The sequence below is a fragment of the Mobula hypostoma genome, chromosome 10, assembly GCF_963921235.1.
Source record: "Mobula hypostoma chromosome 10, sMobHyp1.1, whole genome shotgun sequence".
Taxonomy (NCBI): Eukaryota; Metazoa; Chordata; class Chondrichthyes; order Myliobatiformes; family Myliobatidae; genus Mobula; species Mobula hypostoma.
Window position 1 is genome coordinate 16472056 of NC_086106.1, and position 20517 is coordinate 16492572.

The 20517-nt window shown below is 51.5% G+C and overlaps 1 protein-coding gene across 1 annotated transcript; it reads left to right on the forward strand.

The window, feature by feature from the left end:
* The first annotated feature begins 1335 nt into the window (after positions 1-1335).
* On the forward strand, positions 1336-19510 carry LOC134353208 (NUT family member 2G-like). Its single transcript, XM_063061225.1, has 7 exons — positions 1336-1359; positions 4741-5357; positions 7523-7651; positions 8117-8250; positions 9494-9762; positions 16983-17084; positions 18251-19510. Exons 1-7 carry the CDS (start codon positions 1336-1338, stop codon positions 19508-19510), a joined length of 2535 nt encoding a protein of 844 aa, XP_062917295.1.
* The last annotated feature ends 1007 nt before the right edge of the window (positions 19511-20517 follow it).

Consider the following 20517-nt stretch of genomic DNA (forward strand, 5'->3'; position numbering starts at 1 on the left):
AAACAGTTGAGGCCAGTTCATTGGCTATATTTAAGAGGGAGTTAGATATGACCCTTGTGGCTAAAGGGATCGGGGGTATGGAGGGAAGGCTGGTACAGGGTTCTGAGTTGGATGATCAGCCATGATCGTACTGAATGGCGGTGCGGGCTCGAAGGGCCGAATGGCCTACCCCTGCACCTATTTTCTATGTTTCTATGTTTCTATGTTTCTATCCCCTGTCTGGTTTTGGGACGGGGGAGAGCTACTGCACAGGATCGAAGTCAGCTCCAGAGAGCTGTAAAATTAGTCAGCTCCATCATGTGTATTAGCCTCTGTAGTATCCAGGACATCTTTATTGTCGCCAAACAATTGATACTGGAGCGTACAATCATCACCGCCATATTTGATTCTGCGCTTTGCGCTCCCTGGAGTACAAATCGATAGTAAATAGTAAAAATTTAAATTATAAATCATAAATAGAAAATAGAAAAGGGAAAGTAAGGTAGTGCAAAAAAACCGAGAGGCAGGTCCGGATATTTGGAGGGTGCGGCCCAGATCCGGGTCAGGATCCGTTCAGCAGTCTTATCACAGTTGGAAAGAAGTTGTTCCCAAATCTGGAGTGGTGCCTCAAAAAGATGGCATTCATCATTAAGGATGCCCGCCACCCAGGTCATGCCTTGTTCTCAATGCTACCATCAGGGAGGAGGTACAGGAGCCTGAAGACACACACTCAGCGATTCAGGAACAGCTTCTTCCCCTCTACCATCTGAATGAGCATTGATCCGATGAAAACTACCTCACTTTTTAAATTTCTATTCTATTGCAATATTTATTTAATTTAACTATTTAATATATATTATTACTTTAATTCAGAGGTTTTTTCTCTATTATGTATTTCATTGTACTGCTGCGGCAAAGTTTACAGATTTCACGGCGTATGTCGGTGATATTAAATCTGAGTGTGATTATATGTAACTCAAAGGAAGCTTTATGAATCCATTGCAACTATAGAAATTGTCTTGTTAACTCTTGTTCTTTAGCAGATGAAAATGTGACGGAACTTTGGTCAGGGAGCTTCCCTCCGGAGTGACGCCAAATATTGTCAGCCTGGGTGTGTCAAATAAAAACTTCTATCCTTAGCAGCGTGTCTCTCCAGTTCGTTCACAGTCACAACAGTGTTGTCGTTGCTGAGCGAAAAGATTGCACAGCGCAAGATTTCTGCGGACACACTGGCCATTAGAGGGAACGTTGGTCAGAGGCAGCCTAATTAGAGAGACCCTCGTCAAAAGAAAAACCCATTCGATTTAGACATAACTTGCCCGGCAAAAAGCTGTCCCGGCTCCCTCTAATTAGGCCATGACTTTCCGAAAGCTATCTCCGGTAACTTCCCCGCCACTGGTGTGAGGCTCGCCAGTCTATCGTTTGCAGGATTACCCCTGCATCCCTGTTCGGTTAATGGAAAAAAAACATTAGCGACTTGCCAGTCCTCGGGGACCTCACCCATGGCTAGAGAGGACATAATTGGTCAAGTCCCCAACAATTTCTTCTTTTGCCTCCCTCGGTAATCTGGGGTATGTACCATCAGGCCCTGAGGACTTATCCACCTTAATGCTCTTTAAGGGACACAACACTACCTCCCCCTTCACCTTGCAGTCCCCTAGCATACGAATATGCTCACCACTGTTCTCCCTAACCTCCACATTCTTCTCCTTGGTAATAATCTAAGGTACTCATTAAGGACCTCACCCACACCAAAGCAAATGTCCCCCCCCCCGCCCCACTTTACCGTTTAGTGACCCTACCCTCCCGGCAGATGCCTTGGGATTCTTTTTGATCCAACTTGCCAAGGACTTTTCATGATCCCTCCTGGTTTTCCTAATTACCTTCTTGAGTTCTTTTCCAGCTTTTTTATAATCATTAAGGGCTCTGTTTGACTCTAGCTTCCTAAGTTTACATTCCTTTTTTCCTCTTGTCTAAATTCATCACCTCCCTCAACATCCAAGGTTCTCTTACCTTGTCACCCTTGTCCTTCCTTCTGACCAGAACACACCAGTCCTGTGTACAGTCAGTCTTTATACCCTCTACATGTCAGATGTGGACACCTCTGCACCCTTTCTATAGTTTCCACATCCTTCCTGTATGATGGCAGAATATAGTATTGATGGAAAGACACTTGGCAGTGTGGAGGATCAGAGGGATCTTGGGGTCCGAGTCCATAGGACAATCAAAGCTGCTGCGCAGGTTAACTCTGTGGTTAAGAAGGTACACGGTGCATTGGCCTTCATCAACTGTGGGACTGAGTTCAAGAGCCGAGAGGTAATGTTGCAGCTATTTTGGACCCTGGTCAGACCCCACTTGGAGTACTGTGCTCAGTTCTGGTCACCTCACTATAGGAAGGATGTGGACACTATATAAAGGGTGCAGAGGAGATTTACAAGGATGTTGCCTGGATTGGGGAGCATGCCTTATGAGAATAGGTTGAGTGAACTCGGCCTTTTCTCCTTAGAGCAATGGAGGATTAGAGGTGTATAAGATGATGAGAGGCATTGATCGTGTGGATAGTCAGAGGCTTTTTCCCCAGGGCTGAAATGGCTACGCAAGGGGGCACAGTTTTAAGGTGCTTGGAAGTAGGTACAGGAGAGATGTCAGGGATAAGTTTTTTACGCGAAGAGTGGTGTGTGTGTGTGGAGTGGGCTGTTGGTGACAGTGGTGGAGGCAGATGCAACAGGGTCTTTTAAGAGACTCCTGGATAGGTACACGGAGTTTAGAGAAATAGAGGGCTATGGGTAACCCTAGGTAATTTCTAAAGTGAGTACATGTTCAGCACAGCATTGTGCTGTAGATTTTCTATATGTTTCAGTAATGGGGCAAGTGAAGTTGTACTGACAGAGATACAGTACAAGACATATAAATTACGATAAGGTACAACTAGAATTAGATTAATAAATAGACTCATGCATGTATCTGTCTAACAGCCCTTTAAACACCTCTATTGTTTTTCCCTCCAACACCATTTCAGGCACCCACCACTCTCAAACTTGCCCCTCACAACTCCTTTGGATTTTTACCAGGGTTAAATACACCCTAGGGAAGAAGATATAGTCTATCCACTCATAATCTTATAAATCTCTATCGGATCTCCCCTCAGCCTCCACTACTGCTAGTAAAGAATCCCAGTTTGTCCAACCTCTCCTTGCAGCGTGCACTCTCTAATCCAGGCAGCATCCTGGTGAACCTCTTCTGTTCTCAGATTTAGTTATCTCTTTGTTACCTGTCACCTGCGGAACTCAGAGGAAGGGGAAAGAGAGGAGGGAAAGTGGAAGAAGAGAAGGAGGAGGAAGAGGGCCGGTAGGAAGGGAGTGAGAGGAGAGAGAAAAGGCAGAGACACCTCTTAAACACCTCTATTGTATCTGCCTCCTCCACCACCCCGGACAGCCTGCGCCCTCTGTGTAGAACAAGCACCGCAAAAGCATTTCTGGAAAAGACCCCGCAAATTTCCACGGATGTCCGGTGGAGAGCATCGCCGCCTGGTGTGGAGGCGATCGTCACACACACCTACACACATACCCCTCCCTCTATTCCCCCTTTGCCTCCCTTCACCCCTCTCTTCCCTCTCTCTTTCAATCACTCTCCCTCCCTTGTCTCCTCTCACACACACTGTCCCCCTCACCCCTTACCCCCATCTCTCCCCTCTTTCCCCGTCTTCCCGCTCCCCCCGCGGCCGCTCTCGCTTTCTCTCCCCCGTCTCTATTCTTCCCCCACCTCCCGGCCCCGCCCCGCCCCCGCGGCCGCTGTTTTCCTTTGAACCGCTGGTTGCCGATCTCGCGGCGGCACCGAGAGAGAAACTGTCCCGGGACACGGTGAGTGAGAGACTGGGGCAGGGAGGGAGAGCGTGGGCGAGGGGGGTCGGAGGGTACGGCGGGGATGGGGTGGGGGTGGCGATGGGGAGACGGGGTGAGGAGAGAGGCGGGTAGGGAACGCGGGAGAGGTCTCGGGGGTGTTGTACTTTGGGACGGGAATGTTGCTCTGCGAGAGGGGAGAAATATTTTGGGACGGGGTAGATAGACGCTCAGGGAGGAGGGGAGATGTTCTGGGATCGGCAGGAGATGTACTGTGACAGAGTGGGTTGTCTGGGGCGGGAAGGGTGGAGATATTCTGGGTGGGGTGGAAAATTCGTGGACAGGGTCTAAAGATGCTATAGGATGGGGTGGGATGGTCTGGGATGTGGGATCGTCTTAAACTGGAGGGGCAGATGTTTTGGGGCAGCGGAGATATTCTGCGATGGAGTGGGAAGTTAGAAACATAGAAAACCTGCAGCACAATACAGGCCCTTCGGCCCACAAAGCTGTGCCGAACATGTCCTTACCTTAGAACTACCTAGGGTTACCCATAGCCTTCTATTCTTGGACAGAAGAAAATGTTTTGGGACAGGGAAGATGTACGTTCAGGGTAGGTGTTCTAGGACAGGGAGGGTTGTTCTGGACAGGGAAGGTTGTTCTGGGACAGGGACATTTGTTCTGGGACAAGGAGGATTTTTCTAGGACAGGGAGAGTTGTTCTGGACAGAGAGGGTTGTTCTGGGACAGGGAGAGTTATTCTGGGACAGGGAGGGTTGTTCTGGGACAGGGAGGGTTGTTCTGGGACAGGAGAAAATATTCCAGGACAGGCGGATGTTCTAAAACAGGAGAAAATGTTCCAGGATAGGGGAGTGTTCTAGGATGGGAAGCACCCTCCATCTCTAACCCCTCTCCTCTCTGCACAGGTGAAGCCCACCCTCCAGTCCTGGATGGAGGGAGCGAGCCACAGCAGTCCCCCTGTCCCCCTATGGGGGGAGAGTGAGAGGGATCAGCCCCCTGGACCTCTGAAGCCCCATGTTTCCACCACCACCCCACTGCAACTCCAGCCAACTGCTGGCCCCAGCCACTGGAACCCACCCCGGGCGCTGATCCTGGCCTCACCCCCGCTTCCCCTCCGCTGGCTGAGGCAACCCCCCTCCTCTGGCCTCCGGGTGATCAGCCTGCCCGCTGGGGTCGCCCTCTGCAGGGGGGTAGTCCTCCACCGTCCTGCCGGACCCCACGTCTCCCCTCCTCACCCCCCTGCTCCTCCACCCCCACCACCCCAAGCCCCGGACTCGGGCCGCCTGTGGCGGGGGCAGGCAACCCCCCTGCTGCTCAGCCCGCTGGTGGTGGCCCCCCCAGAGGGAGCGGGAGGGGGGGCGCAGAGCCGGCCGAGTCACCCCCCTCCAGCCCGGCCCCCCCACGCCGGCGACTACTCCCGAGGCGTCTACCACAACTTCCGGAAGTGGCAGCAGTACAAGGGGCTGGCCCGAGCCCACCTCGCCCAGTCCCCTGACACCGAGGCCCTTGCCTGCTTCTTCATGTAAGAGGGAGGGGAAAGGGAGAGGGGAGGAGGGGGTCGTCGGGACTGAATAACCTCGACCTTCCAATCCCTGCTCCAGCACCTCCAACTCCCCCCTCAACCCTGAAACCCACCCATCCGCCCCAGCCCTTCCCCTTCACTCCCCTGCCTTGCCTGGCAGGATGCAGCAACTGTATCCAATTCCGCCACCTTCTGTTGATTTTGGATATCAACCACACTCTGTGTGGGAACACCTCTCGGCCCTTTTAAATCTCCTTCTTTACTTGCTCTTGATGCCCCAACCCTAGGGCTGAGGTCCCAACGTTTTATGCCATGGACCAATACCATCAAGCAGGGCGTCCATGGTCCCTAGGTTGGGAACCCCTGCCCTAGGGAAAAGGACGATTCATCTATGTCCCATCATCTTGTGAACGTCTACCAAGTCTTCCCTCGACCTCTGCCACTACATAGGAAATGCTCCCCAGCCTGTCCGATCTCTCCCTGTAACTAAAGTCTTTCCAGCCAGGCTTGGTGGAGGAGGTACAGATACGTTCAAGAACTTATCTAAGAACATGGTCTAACAGTATCAAAACAGGCTCTTCAGCCCATCTATGTGTCAACCAAGATTCCCGTCCAAGCCAGTATCGCTCTGCCTTCATTTGGGCCATATCCCTCTCAGCTTTTCCTATCAACGTCCCCGTCCAAGTGTCTTAACTATTGTTAATTTACCTGCCTCCACTATTTCCTCTGGTAGCTCTCTCCGTATGTGGGCCAACCTCTGTGTGAAAATGTTGTCACTCAGGTCCTTCCTAAATCTCTCCCCTCTCACCCTCTGGTTTTTGATTCCCCAACCCTGTGGAAAAACTCTGCACGCATTCACCATATCCCAGAATCCGATTTGGGTTTATAATCGCCGGCATGTGTCGTGAAATTTGTTAACTTAGCAGCAGCAGTTCAATGCAATACAATATAGAAGAAGAGAAAAATAATAATAATAAGTAAATCAATTATACTATACGTACATTGAATAGATTCAAAATTGTGCAAAAACCAGAAATAATATATATTAAAAAGGTGAGGTAGTGTTCATAGGTTCGATGTCCATTTAGGAATCAGATGGCAGAGGGGAAGAAGCTGTTCTTGAATTGCTAAGTGTGTGACTTCAGGCTTCTGATGGTAACAGTGAGAAAAGGGCATGCCCTGGGTGCTGGAGGTCCTTAATAATGGACACTGCCTTTCTCAGACGCCATTCCCTGAAGATGTCCTGGGTACTTTGTAGGCTAGTGCCCAAGATGGAGCGGACTAGATTTACAACCTTCTGCAGCTTCTTCCGGTCCTGTGCAGTAGCCCCTCCATACCAGACAGTGATGTAGCCTGTCAGAATGCTCTCCACAGTATATCTATAGAAGTTTTTGAGTGTGTTTATTGACATGCCAAATCTCTTCAAACTCCTAATGAAGTATAGTCACTGTCTTGCCTTCTTTATAACTACATCGATATGTTGGGGTCAGGTTAGATCCTCAGAGATCTTGACACCCAGGAACTTGAAACTGCTCACTCTCTCCACTTCTGATCCCTCTATGAGGATTGGTATGTGTTCCTTCCTCTCACCCTTCCTGAACTCCTCATGATTTTATACACCTCTAAAAAGCTCACCCCTCAGTCTGCCACACTCCAAGGAATGAAGTACTAATCTGCCAAACTTCTTCCTATAACTCAGTCCCTTGAGTAGTGACAACATCCTCGTAAACCCGTTTGCACTCTTTCGAGAACGGCATCTTTCCTGCAGCAGGGTGACCAAAACTGAACACCAAGTGCGGCCTCACCAACTTCTTGAAGAATTGCAACATTACGTCCCAACTCCTGTACTTGGGTGCCCTGACCGATGAAGGCCAGCGTGCCTCCCTGTTTACCTGTGACAACGCTTTCAGGAAAGCGTGTACCTGCACTCCTGGGTCCCTCTAACCTGCAACGCTCCGCAGGATCCTGTCATTCACTGAGAAAGTCCTGCCCCCATTTGTCTTCCCAAAGTGCCTCATCTCACATTGGCCCTCCCTCAGCACCGTGACCCAGCTGACGCAGAACCTCAAATCACCACCCCGCCCATCATTTTTTTGGGTGAAAGTGGGTTTGGGACAGCCATTGATGGGAATGACCCTCCCCTTCCCTACCCCGTCTCTCCACAGACCAGTTCTCCGCTCCCTCTCTCAGTTCCGACCGCAGCTGGGCACCGAGGAGGGAGTGCCCTTGGCCGTGCAGGAATGGTGTCGCCTCAGCAACTTCGATCGGATGATCTACTACGAGATGGCGGAGAAGTGAGTGGGAGGGGGCTGGCCTGCTGGGAGGGTCTGATCTCTGCTGGGAGGGCATGGTCTCTGCTGGGAGTGGTTGGTCTCTGCTGGGAGAGAAGTGGGAGGGCTGGCCTCTGCAGGGAGGGGCTTGGTCTGCTGGATAGTGATGGGAGGGGATGGTCTCTGCTGGGAGTGTCAATCTGCTGGGATGGGGATGATCTCTGCTGAGAGAGGTTGGAAGGGCTGGTCTCATAGAAGAGAGAGTAGTTGTGGGGCTGGTGTCTGCTGGGAATGGAGTGGGCAGTCTCAGCTGGGAATGGAGGGTGCCTTCTAGGAGTGTGATGCAAGGTGCATGCCAGTGGAAGCTCCTGACCCTCTGCTGAGATAGTGCTGGTTTCCAAATGGGGATGGTGTGCTGGGCTCTGCTGGGGTGGTGGTGGTAGATCTTCAGTTCTGCTGTGGTGCTGACTCTGAAATGACTCTCCGCAGATTCATGGAGTTCGAGATGGAGGAGAACGCTCCGCAGTCCCCTGCAGACCCAGTCCCACTGCAGGCTGGGGTCTCGCCTGGGGTCCAGCTGGTGTCCGGGACCAAGGCCAAACCTGGGAAACAGGTCGTGGAAGGTCAGTATAATGTTCCCTTAATGCTGACCCTCCAATGCCAAACTCTAACCCCTCAACCCTGACCTCAGCTCCAGACCTTAAACCCCAACTCATGGACCCTAGCAGTAACTATTCTGTTGGATTGGGTTGTTGATGAGGGTGATGGTTTGAACTGGTTCGGTAGTTGTACTGGGGACGGGATGGAAAGGGATAAGACTGGTAGTGAGTGGTTAGTAGAGTGGGCTGGGGATTGACAGATTTGGGTAGCATTGTGTTGGATTGGGTAGGGTTGGTTTGAAAAATGTTCTGTAGGGTTGGATTATGTTGGGATGGGTTTGTTGGGTTGGGTTGCCTTAGGTCGATTGTGTTATGTTGTGTTGGATTAGGTTATCCTGTGTTGTGCTTAGTTGTATTGGGTTGGGTTGAGTTGGGTTGTGCCGGGTTATGGTGGATTGGAATGTGTTAGATTCTATTGTGTTGTGTTGTTTAGGGCTGGATTGTGTTGAGTTGCATTGGATCAGTTAGGTTGGGTCAGTTTGGGTTGTGTTGTGTTGAGATATGGTGGGTTGGAAGGTGCTGGATTGTGTTGAGTTGCACTGGATTAGTTGGGTTGGGTCAGTTTGGGTTGAGTTGTGTTGAGTTATGGTGGGTTGGAAAGTGTTGGGTTGTGCTTAAGAATATAAGAAATAGGAGCAGGAGTCAGCCATCTGACCAGTCGAGCCTGCCCTGCCATTCAATAAGATCATGGCTGATCTGGCCATGGACTCATCTCCACCTACCTGCCTCTTCCCTGTAACCCTTAATTCCCTACTATGCAAAAATCTATCCAACCTTGTCTTAAATATATTTACTGAGGTGGCCTCCATTGCTTCATTAGGCAGAGAATTCCACAGATTCACCACTCTCTGGGAAAAGCAGTTCCTCCTCGTCTCCGTACTAAAACTCCCCAGAACCTTGAGGTTATGTGTAGTGTAGTGTTGTGTTTGGGATGAGTTGTGTTGGATTATGTTGTGTCGTGTTTGATTGTGCTGGAATGGATTGGTTGGGTTACGGTGGGTTGGAAGGTGTTGGATTACGTTGTGTTGTGTCCGGTTGGGCTGGGGTTGAGTTGGGATGGTTTGGTTGGGTTATGGTGGGTTGGAATGTCTTATGTTGTGCTTGGTCATGCTGGTTGTGTTGCGTGCAGTTATTTTGGGTTGGGTTGGTTGAGTTGGATTGATGATGAAGTCCCTCTGACCCCCGTCCCATGAATTCCCTCTTCCAGACCCGGGCGGACGGAAGGCCGGAGGTAAAGGAGGACCCCAGCGATCCCACAAGCAGCCAAAGACCCCGGACTGTGGCACGGGTGGGCACCACCAGCCCATCCCCCTCGAGGCAGTGGAGCAGTACATTGAGATCATGGAGGCCCTGGGCCTGCCACAGCCCGATACTGAGGCTCACCTGCCAGAACCCCCTGGGGAGCAGTGTGAGGAGGAGGTTGAGATCCTCAGGTACATCGAGAAACTCTGCAGTAAGGACTCCTTCATCAGCAAGGTAGGGGCCACCAGTGGTCGGTCAGAGTTGCTGCAGATCAACTGCTCTCAGCAAGGATCAATCAGTATCATAGGGTTCAATCTGGGTCACTCAGGCCAAATGGTGTCATCGGGGGCTGAATGGAGTCACTGAGAACACCCCATCTCCCTTTCTCTTCTCCCCGTGTCTCCTCCTTTCCTTACTTTCTCTTACCTCTTCCACCTCTCTCACCGCACCCCTCTTCAAGAGGGTCAGGGGTAGAAGAATTTTAACAGTCAGTAGTAAGGAGAAAGTTCTGGAAAGCTGTGGGTAAGTCACCCAAACTGGATGGACTACACCCCAGAGTCCTGAAACAGGAGCTGAAGAGATTGTGGAGACATTACTAGAGCGGTTTGGGGCCCATTATCTGAGAAAGGATGTGCTGGAATTGGACAGGGTCCAGAGGAGGTTCACGAGGACTATCCTAGAAATGAAGGGGTTAACATACAAGGAGCATTTGAAGGCTCTGGGTCTGTACTTGCTGGAGTCCAGAAGAATGAGGGAGGATCTCATTGACACCTATCTGATATTGAAAGGCCCAGAGACAGAGGACATGGAGAGGGTATTTCCTATAGCTGGGGGTGTCTAGGACCAGAGGGCACAGAATAGAAGGTTGTCCCACTAGAATAGAGATGAGAAGGTATTTCTTTAGCCAGAGGGTGGTGAGTCTGTGGAATTCATTGCCACAGATGACTGTGGAGGCCAAATTATTGGAGTATACTTAAAACAGAGGTTGATAGGTTCTTGATTAGTAAGGGAGGGGTCAAAGGTTATGGGAAGGATTGAATTGAGAAGGATAATAAGTCAGCTATGATTGAATGGGAAAGAAGACTCAATGTATCGAATAGTCTAATTCTCCCCACGTGTCATGGTTACATGCACCTTTCAAAAATCACTGGAGTTGCAGATTATCCCAGAGGACTGGAAAATCGGAAATGTCACATCCCTGTTAAAGGGAGGAGGCAAAAGACAAGACACTAGGTCAGTTAGCCTGACCCCAGTGGTGCTGGGGTTTTAGAGTCTACTGGTAAAGATGAGGTTTGAATTGAATTGAATTAACTTCATTTCTTACATCCTTCAGAATCAGAATGAGGTTTATTATCACTGGCATGTGTCGTGAAATTTGTTAACTTAGTAGCAGCAGTTCAATGCAATTCATAATGTAGAAGAAAAAATAAAATAAAATAATAATAAATAAGTAAATCAATTACAGTATATGTATATTGAATAGATTAAAAATCGTGCAAAAAACAGAAATAATATACAGTATATTTAAAAAATGAGGTAGTGTACCAGAGTTCAATGTCCAATGTCAACGTCCATTTAGGAATCGGATGGCAGAGGGGAAGAAGCTGTTCCTGAATCACTGAGTGTGTGCCTTCAGGCTTCTGTACCTCCCACCTGATGGTAACAGTGAGTAAAGGGCATGCCCTGGGTGCTGGAGGTCCTTAATAATGGATGCTGCCTTTCTGAGACTCTGCTCCCTAAAGATGTCCTGGGTACTTTGTAGGCTAGCGCCCAAGATGGAGCTGACTAGACTTACAACCTTCTGCAGCTTCTTTCAGTCCTATGCAGTAGCCCCTCCATCCCAGACAGTGATGCAGCCTGTCAGAATGCTCTCCACGGTACAACTATAGAAGTTTTTGAGTGTGTTTATTGACATACCAAATCTCTTCAAACACCTACTGAAGTATAGTCACTGTCTCGCCTTCTTTATAACTGCATCGATATGTTGGGACCAGGTTAGATCCTCAGAGATCTTGACACCCAGGAACTTGAAACTGCTCACTCTCTCTACTTCTGATCCCTCTATGAGGACTGGTACGTGTTCCTTCATCTTACCCTTCCTGAAGTCCACAATCAGCTCTTTCGTCTTACTGACATTGAGTGCCAGGTTGTTGCTGCAGCACCATTCCACTAGTTGGCATATCTCAGTCATGTATGTCCTCTCATCACCACCTGAGATTTTACCAACAATGGTTGTATCATCAGCAAATTTATAGATGGTATTTGAGCTATGCCTAGCCACACAGTGATGTATATACAGAGAGTAGAGCAGTGGGCTAAGCACACACCCCTGAGGTGCACCAGTGTTGATCGTCAGCGAGGGGGAGATGTTATCACCAATCCACACAGATTGTGGTCTTCCCAGTTAGGAAGTCGGGGATCCAATTGCAGATGGAGGTACAGAGGCCCAGGTTCTACAACTTCTCAATCAGGATTGTGGGAATGATGGTATTAAATGCTGAGTTATAATTGATGAACAGCATCCTGATGTAGGTGTTTGTGTTATCCAGGTGGTCTAAAGCCGTGCGGAGAGCCTTTGAGATTGCGTCTGCCGTTGACCTATTGTGACGATAGGCAAATTGCAATGGGTGCAGGTCCTTGCTGAGGCAGGAGTTCAGTCTAGTCATGACCAACCTCTCAAAGCATTTCATCACTGTCATTAAGGCAGCCCACATTATTCTTCTTAAGCACCAGTATAATTGTTTCCTTTTTGAAGCAAGTGGGAACATCCATCCATAGCAGTGAGAGGTTGAAAATGTCCTTGAATACTCCCACCAGCTGGTTGGCACAGGTTTTCAGAGCCTTACCAGGTACTCCATCGGGACCTTCTGTCTCACGAGGGTTCACTCTCTTTAAAAAACAGTCTAACATCAGCCTCTGAGACGGAGATCACAGGGTCATCAGGTGCAGCAGGAATCTTCACAGCTGTAGTTATATTCTCCCTATCAAAGCCGGCATAGAAGGCATTGAGTTCATCTGGTAGCGAAGCATCACTGCCATTCATGCTACTGGGTTTTGCTTTGTAGGAAGTAACGTCTTGCAAACCCTGCCAGAGTTGTCGTGCATCCGATGTCACCTCCAACCTCATTCGAAATTGTCAGTTCACCCTTGAAGTAGCCCTCCGCAAGTCATACCTGGTTTTCTGGTACAGGCCTGGGTTGCCACACTTGAATGTCACAGGTCCGGCCTTCAGCAGATGACATAACTCCTGGTTCCTCCATGGCTTTTGGTTTGGTAATGTACAGTAAGTCTCTGTAGGCACACACTCATCCACACAGGTTTTAATGAAGTCAGTAACATCCAGGTTCGAAGATGAATCCCTGAATACAGTCCAGTCCACCGATTCAAAGCAGTCCTGTCGGCGCTCCTGTGCTTCCCTTATCCAAACCTTCTTGGTCCTCACGACTGGTGCTGCAGTCTTCAGTCTCTGTCAATACTCAGGGAGTAGAAGTACAGCCAGGTGATCAGACTTCCCGAAGTGAGGGCGTGGAATAGCACGGTAGGCATTCTTGATGGTGGTGTAACAGTGGTGCAGTGTGTTGTTTCCTCCGGTTTTGCAAGTGATCTATTGATAGAAGTTGCTTGGTGATTTTTTCAGACTGACCTGGTTATAATCTCCCAAAACGATGGTGAAGGCGTTAGGCTGCGCTGTTTCGTGCGTGTCGATCCCATTGCTCAGCTCATCTAGAGCCTGCTTGACATTGGCCTGAGGTGGAATGTAAACTGCTACCGGAATGATCCCAGAGAATTCCCGTGGTAGGTAAAAAGGACAGCACTTTACTGCTAGATATTCCAGGTCTGGTGAGTAGAATTGGGACAGCACTGACATATTTGTACATCAGTGAGAGTTGATCATGAGGCCTACTCCTCCACCTCTGCTTTTGAGAGCCTCTATCGATCTATCCTGACGGTGTATAGTAAACCCGTCGATCTGGAGCGCTGCATCCGGTACGGAAGGGGTTAACCAGGATTCCGTGAAACAAAGGACCCACGCGGTCCTAATGTCCCTCTGATTCAGCGCCCTGGCTCTGAGATCATCGATTTTATTCACCAGAGACTGGATGTTTGCCAGCAAGATAGTCGGTATTGGGAGTTTAAAACCCCGCTTCCTTAAACACACTTGTAACCCCGACCCGCAGCCACGTTTCCTCCGTGGACGCTTCCGTCCACAATCTGTGTTGTTTCTGTCAGTTTTAAGCAGCAATACTTCGTTTAAACGCATTAAGACATCTTTGTTGACTGTACCGACCTTGGAAGCAGTTTGCTTTTTAGCTGTAACAGGCTGAAACGGGAATATTTAATCGTATCCATTGAGAGTACTGCTGCTACTCGAGCCGCCCCGAGGCACCACATACATGAGGAGTAAAAATCCTTACGTTATGTCTCCACCTGAATGTGCAAATTATAGTAATTTATAATAACAGGATAGTCAATATAACATAGAAATACAATTGTATCAGCGTGAATTAATCAGTCCGATGGCCTGGTGGAAGAAGCTGTCCCGGAGCCTGTTGGTCCTGGCTCTTGTGCTGCGGTACCGTTTCCCGGATGGTAGCAGCTGGAACAGTTTGTGGTTTGGGGTGACTCGGGTCCCCAGTGATCCTTCAGGCCCTCTTTACACACCTGTCTTTGTAAATGTCCTGAATAGTGGGAAGTTCATATCTACAGATGGGCTGGGCTGTCCGCACCACTCTCTTCAGAGTCCTGCGATTGAGGGAAGTACAGTTCCCATACCAGGCAGTGATGCAGCCAGTCAGGATGCTCTCAATTGTGCCCCTGTAGAAAGTTCTTAGGATTCGGGGTCTCATGTCGAACTTCTTCAACTGTCTGAGGTGAAAGAGGCGCTGTTTCGACTTTTTCACCACACAGCCGGTGTGTACAGACCACGTGAGATCCTCGGTGATGTGTATGGCGAGGAACTTCGCGGTACTGTAATTGGAGGCACATGATGAAATAGGCCAAGCCAGCATGGATTTGTTAAAGGGAAATCTTGTCTGACAAAGCTGCTGTAATTCTTTAAGGAATTCACAGGCAGGATCGACACAGGAGCGTCAGTGGATGTTGCGCACTTGGATTTTCAGAAGGCCTTTGACAAGGTGCCAGGCTGCTTGGCCAGATAAGAAACCCACTGTATTACAAAGAAGATACTAGCATGGATTGAGCTGTGGCTGATGGGCTGGAGGCCAAGAGTGGGAATAGAGGGGCCCTTTCCTGGCTGGCTGCCGGTGACGAGTAGTGCTCCACAGGGGTCCGCGTTGGGACGGCAACTTTTCACTTTCTAGACTAATGATCCGGAAGACGGAACTGGCGGCTCTGTGGCCAAGTTTACAGAGTTCAGTCGAGGATCGGGGAGGGTCGCGGAGTCGGGGAGTCTACATGAGGAGAGCGGGCAAAGAAGCGGCGGATGGAATACCGTATTGGGAAGTGTATGGTCATGCACTTTGTAAAAGGGAGAGAGGTGTAGGCTATTTTCTAAATGGGGGGGGGGGAAATTCAGCCATATGAGGTGCAAAGGGACTGTGGGAGTCCTGGTGCAGGACACCCTGAAAGTTAACTTGCAGGTTTAGTCGGTGGTGAGGAAGGCAAATGACACGTTGGCATTCATTTCCAGAGGACTAGAACACAAAAGCAAAGGTGTAATACTGAGGCTTTATAAGGCACTGGTCAGCCTGCACTTGGAGGGTTGTGAGAAGTTCTGGGCCCTGTATCCGAGGAACGACGCGCTGGTACTGGAGAGGGTCCGGGGGAGGCTTACGAGAGTGATCCTGGGAGTGAAAGGGTTAACATACAAGGAGTCTCTGGGTCTGTACTCGTCGGAGTTTAGGAGAATGGGGGGCGGGGGGGGGTCATCTCATTGAAACCTATCTAATATTGGAAGGCCTGGATAGAGTGGATGTGATGTTTCCTGTAGTGGACTCGGGGGGAAAGGACGTCCCTCGAGGACGGAGATGAGGAGGAATTTCTTCAGCCAGTGAGTGGGGAATCTGGGGAATCCATGGCTACGGGCGGCTGTGGAGGCCCAGTCACTTCTCATTGAAAGCTACTAGATACTGAAAGGCGGGATAGAGTGTGCAGAACGGTTCCGACTTCCCTGTGCCTACCCATTTCGGTTCGCTTTCCCGTCCCCACCCGGGCATGTCTGCACACGTCCTCCTCTATACCACGACGAGGCCACTCTCGGGTTCGGGTAGCCTCCCACCCGGTGGTGAGAACACCGACTTCTCTAACTTCAGGCGATTTCCATCCCCTCCCTCCTCCGTTTTCCCATTCCGGACCTGCCCATCACCTCCCGCTGCCGTTTCTCTTCCTTCCTGGGTCCAGTCTCCTCTTCAATCAGATTTCTTCTTCAGCCCTCTACCCACCCTGCATACCACACACCCCCCCCCCCCACAGCTTCTGACTTCACCTGCCAGCTTGTACTCCATCCCCACCCCTCCTCACCTTTTTATTCTGGCTTCTGCCCCCTCCCTTTCCAGTCCTGACGAAGGGTCTTGGGCTGAAACATCGACTCTATTCTGCTCCGTAGATGCTGCCCGACCTGCAAGGTGTTGTAACTTGGCGTGTGAGATTAGTTCCTTTACAGGAAAGATGCCATCGGCTGGAAAAGGTGTGGAGGGGGATTTACGAGGGGAGATTGCCGGGACTGAGTTACGGAGAGAGACAGGGCAGATTGGGGCTTCATTCCTCGGAGCGTAGGAAACTGAGGGAGAGCTTTCAGCGGTGTGTAAAACATGGGGGGGGGGGGCACAGACGGGGTGAACGCTCCCAGAATCAAGAACCAGAGGATATCGCATCTTTCCTGTAACAGAACCAAGCTCAATACTCGGGATAAAGAGTGGGAAAAAGAGGGGAGAGAGAAGGAAGGAGGAAGAGAAAGAAAAGGGGGGAAAGAGAAAGAAGAGAGATGGAGAGGGAGGGGGAGAAAGAGGGGAGAGAGAAGAGAAAGGGAAAGAGGAGAGAGGGAGGAGAGAGAAAGAGGAGAGGGAGGGAGTGGAGAAAGGGAGAGGGGGAGAGAGGAGGTAGAGAGATAAAGTGTGGGAGAAAGGGGAGAGAGGAGAGAGAGAGGAGAAAGAGAATGGGAGAAAGCAGATGGAAGGAAGGAGGGGAGGGAGGAGAGTGTGAGGGGGGAGAGAGAGAGAGAATGGAGGATGAAAAGAGTGGGAGGGGGCAGATTTAATCGGAACCTGAGGGACAACATTTTTCCCTAAAGGTGGTCTGTATGTGGCTGGAGGAAGTGGATGACGCAGGTACATTAACATCATTTAAAAGACTTGGACACTTAAGTATACAGGAGGGATCTGGGCCATGCACGGACAGAGGGGCCAGGCTCAGGCGGGAATCTGGGTCAGCATGGACCAGGTGGGGCTGAAGGGCCTGTTTCTGTGTTGTGTGACTCGGACTCTCTCTCCTCACAGACTGAAACCATCATCCACCCACACTTCCTGTCCGACCTCCTCTCCCCCCACGGATCCCTGGACTTCCCTCAGCTGCTCCGAGACCTGGAGTCTGAGGCCGAGGTGAGGAGAGTGGAAGGAAGGGATGCGGAAAGAGAGAGAGAGACGTGGAAGAGGGGAGTGAAGGGGAGAAATAGAGAGAGGGGGGGAGAGAGAGGAAGAGGGAGGGAGGAGAGAGGGATGAGTATGGGAGGGTGAGGGAAAGAAGGGAGAGAAAGAGGGGTTAAAGAGAGCAGGAGAAATAGGGGTTAAGAAGAGGGGAAAGGGAGAGGGGGAAAGAGAGAGAAGGAGAAGGAAAGAGGGAGAGAGGTAAAGTAGGGAGAAAGAGGGGCAAAAGGGGAGACAAGGGTGAGGTGAGAGTGAGTGAGTGGCAGAGAAAGGGGAGAGAGTGGAGAGAGAGGGAAGGAAAGGCCGAGAGGGAAATGGATCAGCCATGATGAAATGGCGGAGCAGAATTGATGGGCCAAATGGCCTAAGTCTGCTCCTGGGTCTTATTTCGGGGAAAGAGGGAGAATGGATTGAGGGAGGGTGGGAGAGTGGATTGAGGGAGGGTGGGAGAGTGGGAAGATGAGGATGAGGGAGGGAGGGAGGGAGTGGGGGAGGGAAGGAGGGAGAGCGTGTGAAGAGGTTATGGTGCATTTTGAGCGGAGATAAGAGGGAGGGAGGGCAAAGTGATCAACACCCCCCTTCCTCCCTCCCCTTTCAATATGCCCCTCTCGTCTCTGACCCCATATTTCTCCCCATCATCCCCATCCTCATCAACCACCCCTCTATTCCCTAAGCACCCTCTCCCTCTCTCCTCCCTCCCTCTCTCCTTACTCCCTCTTCCTCTCTCTCACCTCTCGTCTGCTCAGCAACAGCCCCTCACCCTCCTTCCCTTCCTGCTCCTCACCTCCTCTCTGCTCACTAACACCCTCCCTGTCTACCCTTCCTCCTCCTCTATTCCCAACTCGTTCCCCGTTACCCTCACCTCCTTTTCACTAAACCCACTATCTCTTCCCCTCCCTCTCCCCTCATCTCACCCCTTCCCCCTCTCTCTACCTTCCCCCCTCAAATTCCCTCGCTCTCCCCCTCTTCACTAATACCCTCCCTCCATCCCTCACCCTCCTGAACCCTCTCCTGCTCCACTCTCTCTCTCCTTTTCTCCCTGACGCCTACCCCCTCGCTCTATCACTCCTCCTTCCCCCTTCGTTCTCCTCACTAACTCGCCCCCTCTCTCCTCTCCACAGGATTCCAAGACCCCGACAGTGGGGGCTGTGACTGCCCGACCACCGGTGTCCCCCACCCTCCGCTGCCCCTCCCCACCCCCGGCCCGCCAACCCGAGGCCACTCAGTCCCTCCCGGCACTCCTGCTATCCCCTGTGGGGCAGGACTGTCCCTACTCCAGCCATCTCCAGTGCCTGGCCCTGCAGTCAGCCCATGGCCAGTCCATGTCCTCCTCAGTCAATGCCCAGGCTCTGGCCCAGCCTCCCCCACTGACTCTCCTGCCCCCCGAATCCTTCCAGAGGGTCTGTCAGACCCCTCCCCTCAGCCCTGGGGTAACTCAACCTGGATCACATGGCCCCATTGTCAGCAGAGACTCTAGGACCAGGCCACCGGGCCTGACTGATGGTGGGAGGCCGGCTTCAGGGCAGCAGGACGGACAGGCTGAAGACCTGGCCAAAGGTGAAGCTCCATCATTGGGCCAGGCCCAAACCGGGGCCCCAGCTGGAGGTAACGCCCAAACTAGATGTCCAGTTGAATCCCAGGGCAAAATCAGGGCCTCAACTGGAGAGGCTCCAGTCAGGGCCCAGGCAAGTTCTCAAGCCCAAGACAGGGATTTATCGAAATCCCAGAAACAAATCAAGGCCCTAGCAATGGCTCATACCCACAGCAAGGCTCCAACTGAGCCCCAGGCCCAAATCAAGGGCTCAAGTGAGGCCTGGACCCAAATGAGGAGTTCAACTGGACCTGAAACCCAAAACTGGTGCCCCAGTGAAGCCCAGGGCAAAATTGGTGGCTTAATTGGGGATGAAGCCCAAATCAAGGCCCCAGCTCTGGCCCAGAGCCAAATCAAGGCCAAGCCAGAGGCTCAAGCCCAAATCATTAGCTCAACTGAAGCCCAGACCCAAATCAAGTCCCTAACAGTGGCTCAGGCCCACAGCGAGGCCCAGGCCGAAGGTAAGGCCCCGACTCCATCCCAGGGTGCCGAGAATATTTCTCACAGCGATTTACTTCCTCAGGATCCCATGTCTGTCAGGGATGGCTGTGGAGAGGGTGAGGTGGCCGTCAAGCTGCAGGACAGAGCGTGCTGGAGGATCCCACAGGATGAGGCCCGGGGCCTGGGCCTGGGCCTGCTCTCCAATGGGCAAGTGCTAAGCTGTGCGAAGGCCCCAGAGGAGGCCGGGAAAGGCAGGGACTCTCCTGTCCCCAGGACACGGGTCCGTGTGGAGAAGAAGAAGCACGATGGGGTGGCAGTGCGGAGAAGTAAGAGGATGAAGAGGGACTGACGGCTGCCCAGAGAATCAATTCATATCCATTAGTGAATAAAGTATAGAGTTCACAATAATGTCCCTGGTGTTTGTGTCAGTACCGTCCAGTCACACGCTCAGACACAGAGTGAACCCCCTCCACACCGTCCCATCACACACTCCCGGGGTCAGACACAGACTGAAACTCCCTCCTCACCGTCCCATCACACACTCCCAGGGTCAGACACAGAGTGAATCTCCCTCCACACCGTCCCATCACACACTCCCGGGGTCAGACACAGAGTGAATCTCCCTCCTCACCGTCCCATCACACACTCCCAGGGTCAGACACAGAGTGAAACTCCCTCCACACCGTCCCATCACACACTCCCGGGGTCAGACACAGAGTGAAACTCCCTCCACACCGTCCCATCACACACTCCCGGGGTGAGACACAGAGTGAATCTCCTCCTCACCGTCCCATCACACACTCCCGGGGTCAGACACAGAGTGAATCTCCCTCCACACCATCCCATCACACACACCCGGGGTCAGACACACAGTGAATCTCCCTCCACACCGTCCCATCACACACTCCCAGGGTCAGGCACAGAGTGAATCTCCCTCCTCACAGTCCCCTCACACACTCCCGGGGTCAGACACAGATTGAAACTCCCTCCACACCGTCCCATCACACACTCCCGGGGTCAGACACAGAGTGAAACACCCTCCACACTGTCCCATCACACACTCCCGAGATCAGACACAGAGTGAAACCCCCTCCACACTGTCACATCACACACTCCCGGGGTCAGACACAGAGTGAAACTCCCACCACACCATCCCATCACACACTCCCGGGGTCAGACAGAGTGAATCTCCCTCCACACCGTCCCGTCACACACTCCCGGGGTTGCTGGTACCGCTCGAGCCCGGAAAGCAAAAGGTATCCTTGCTTTCTTTCCGGACAGTGTGGTGGAAGGCGCCTCCGCTCTCACCGAAATGGGCGCAGCTGCTGAGACCTAGTGTGCTCCCGCCATGAAGCT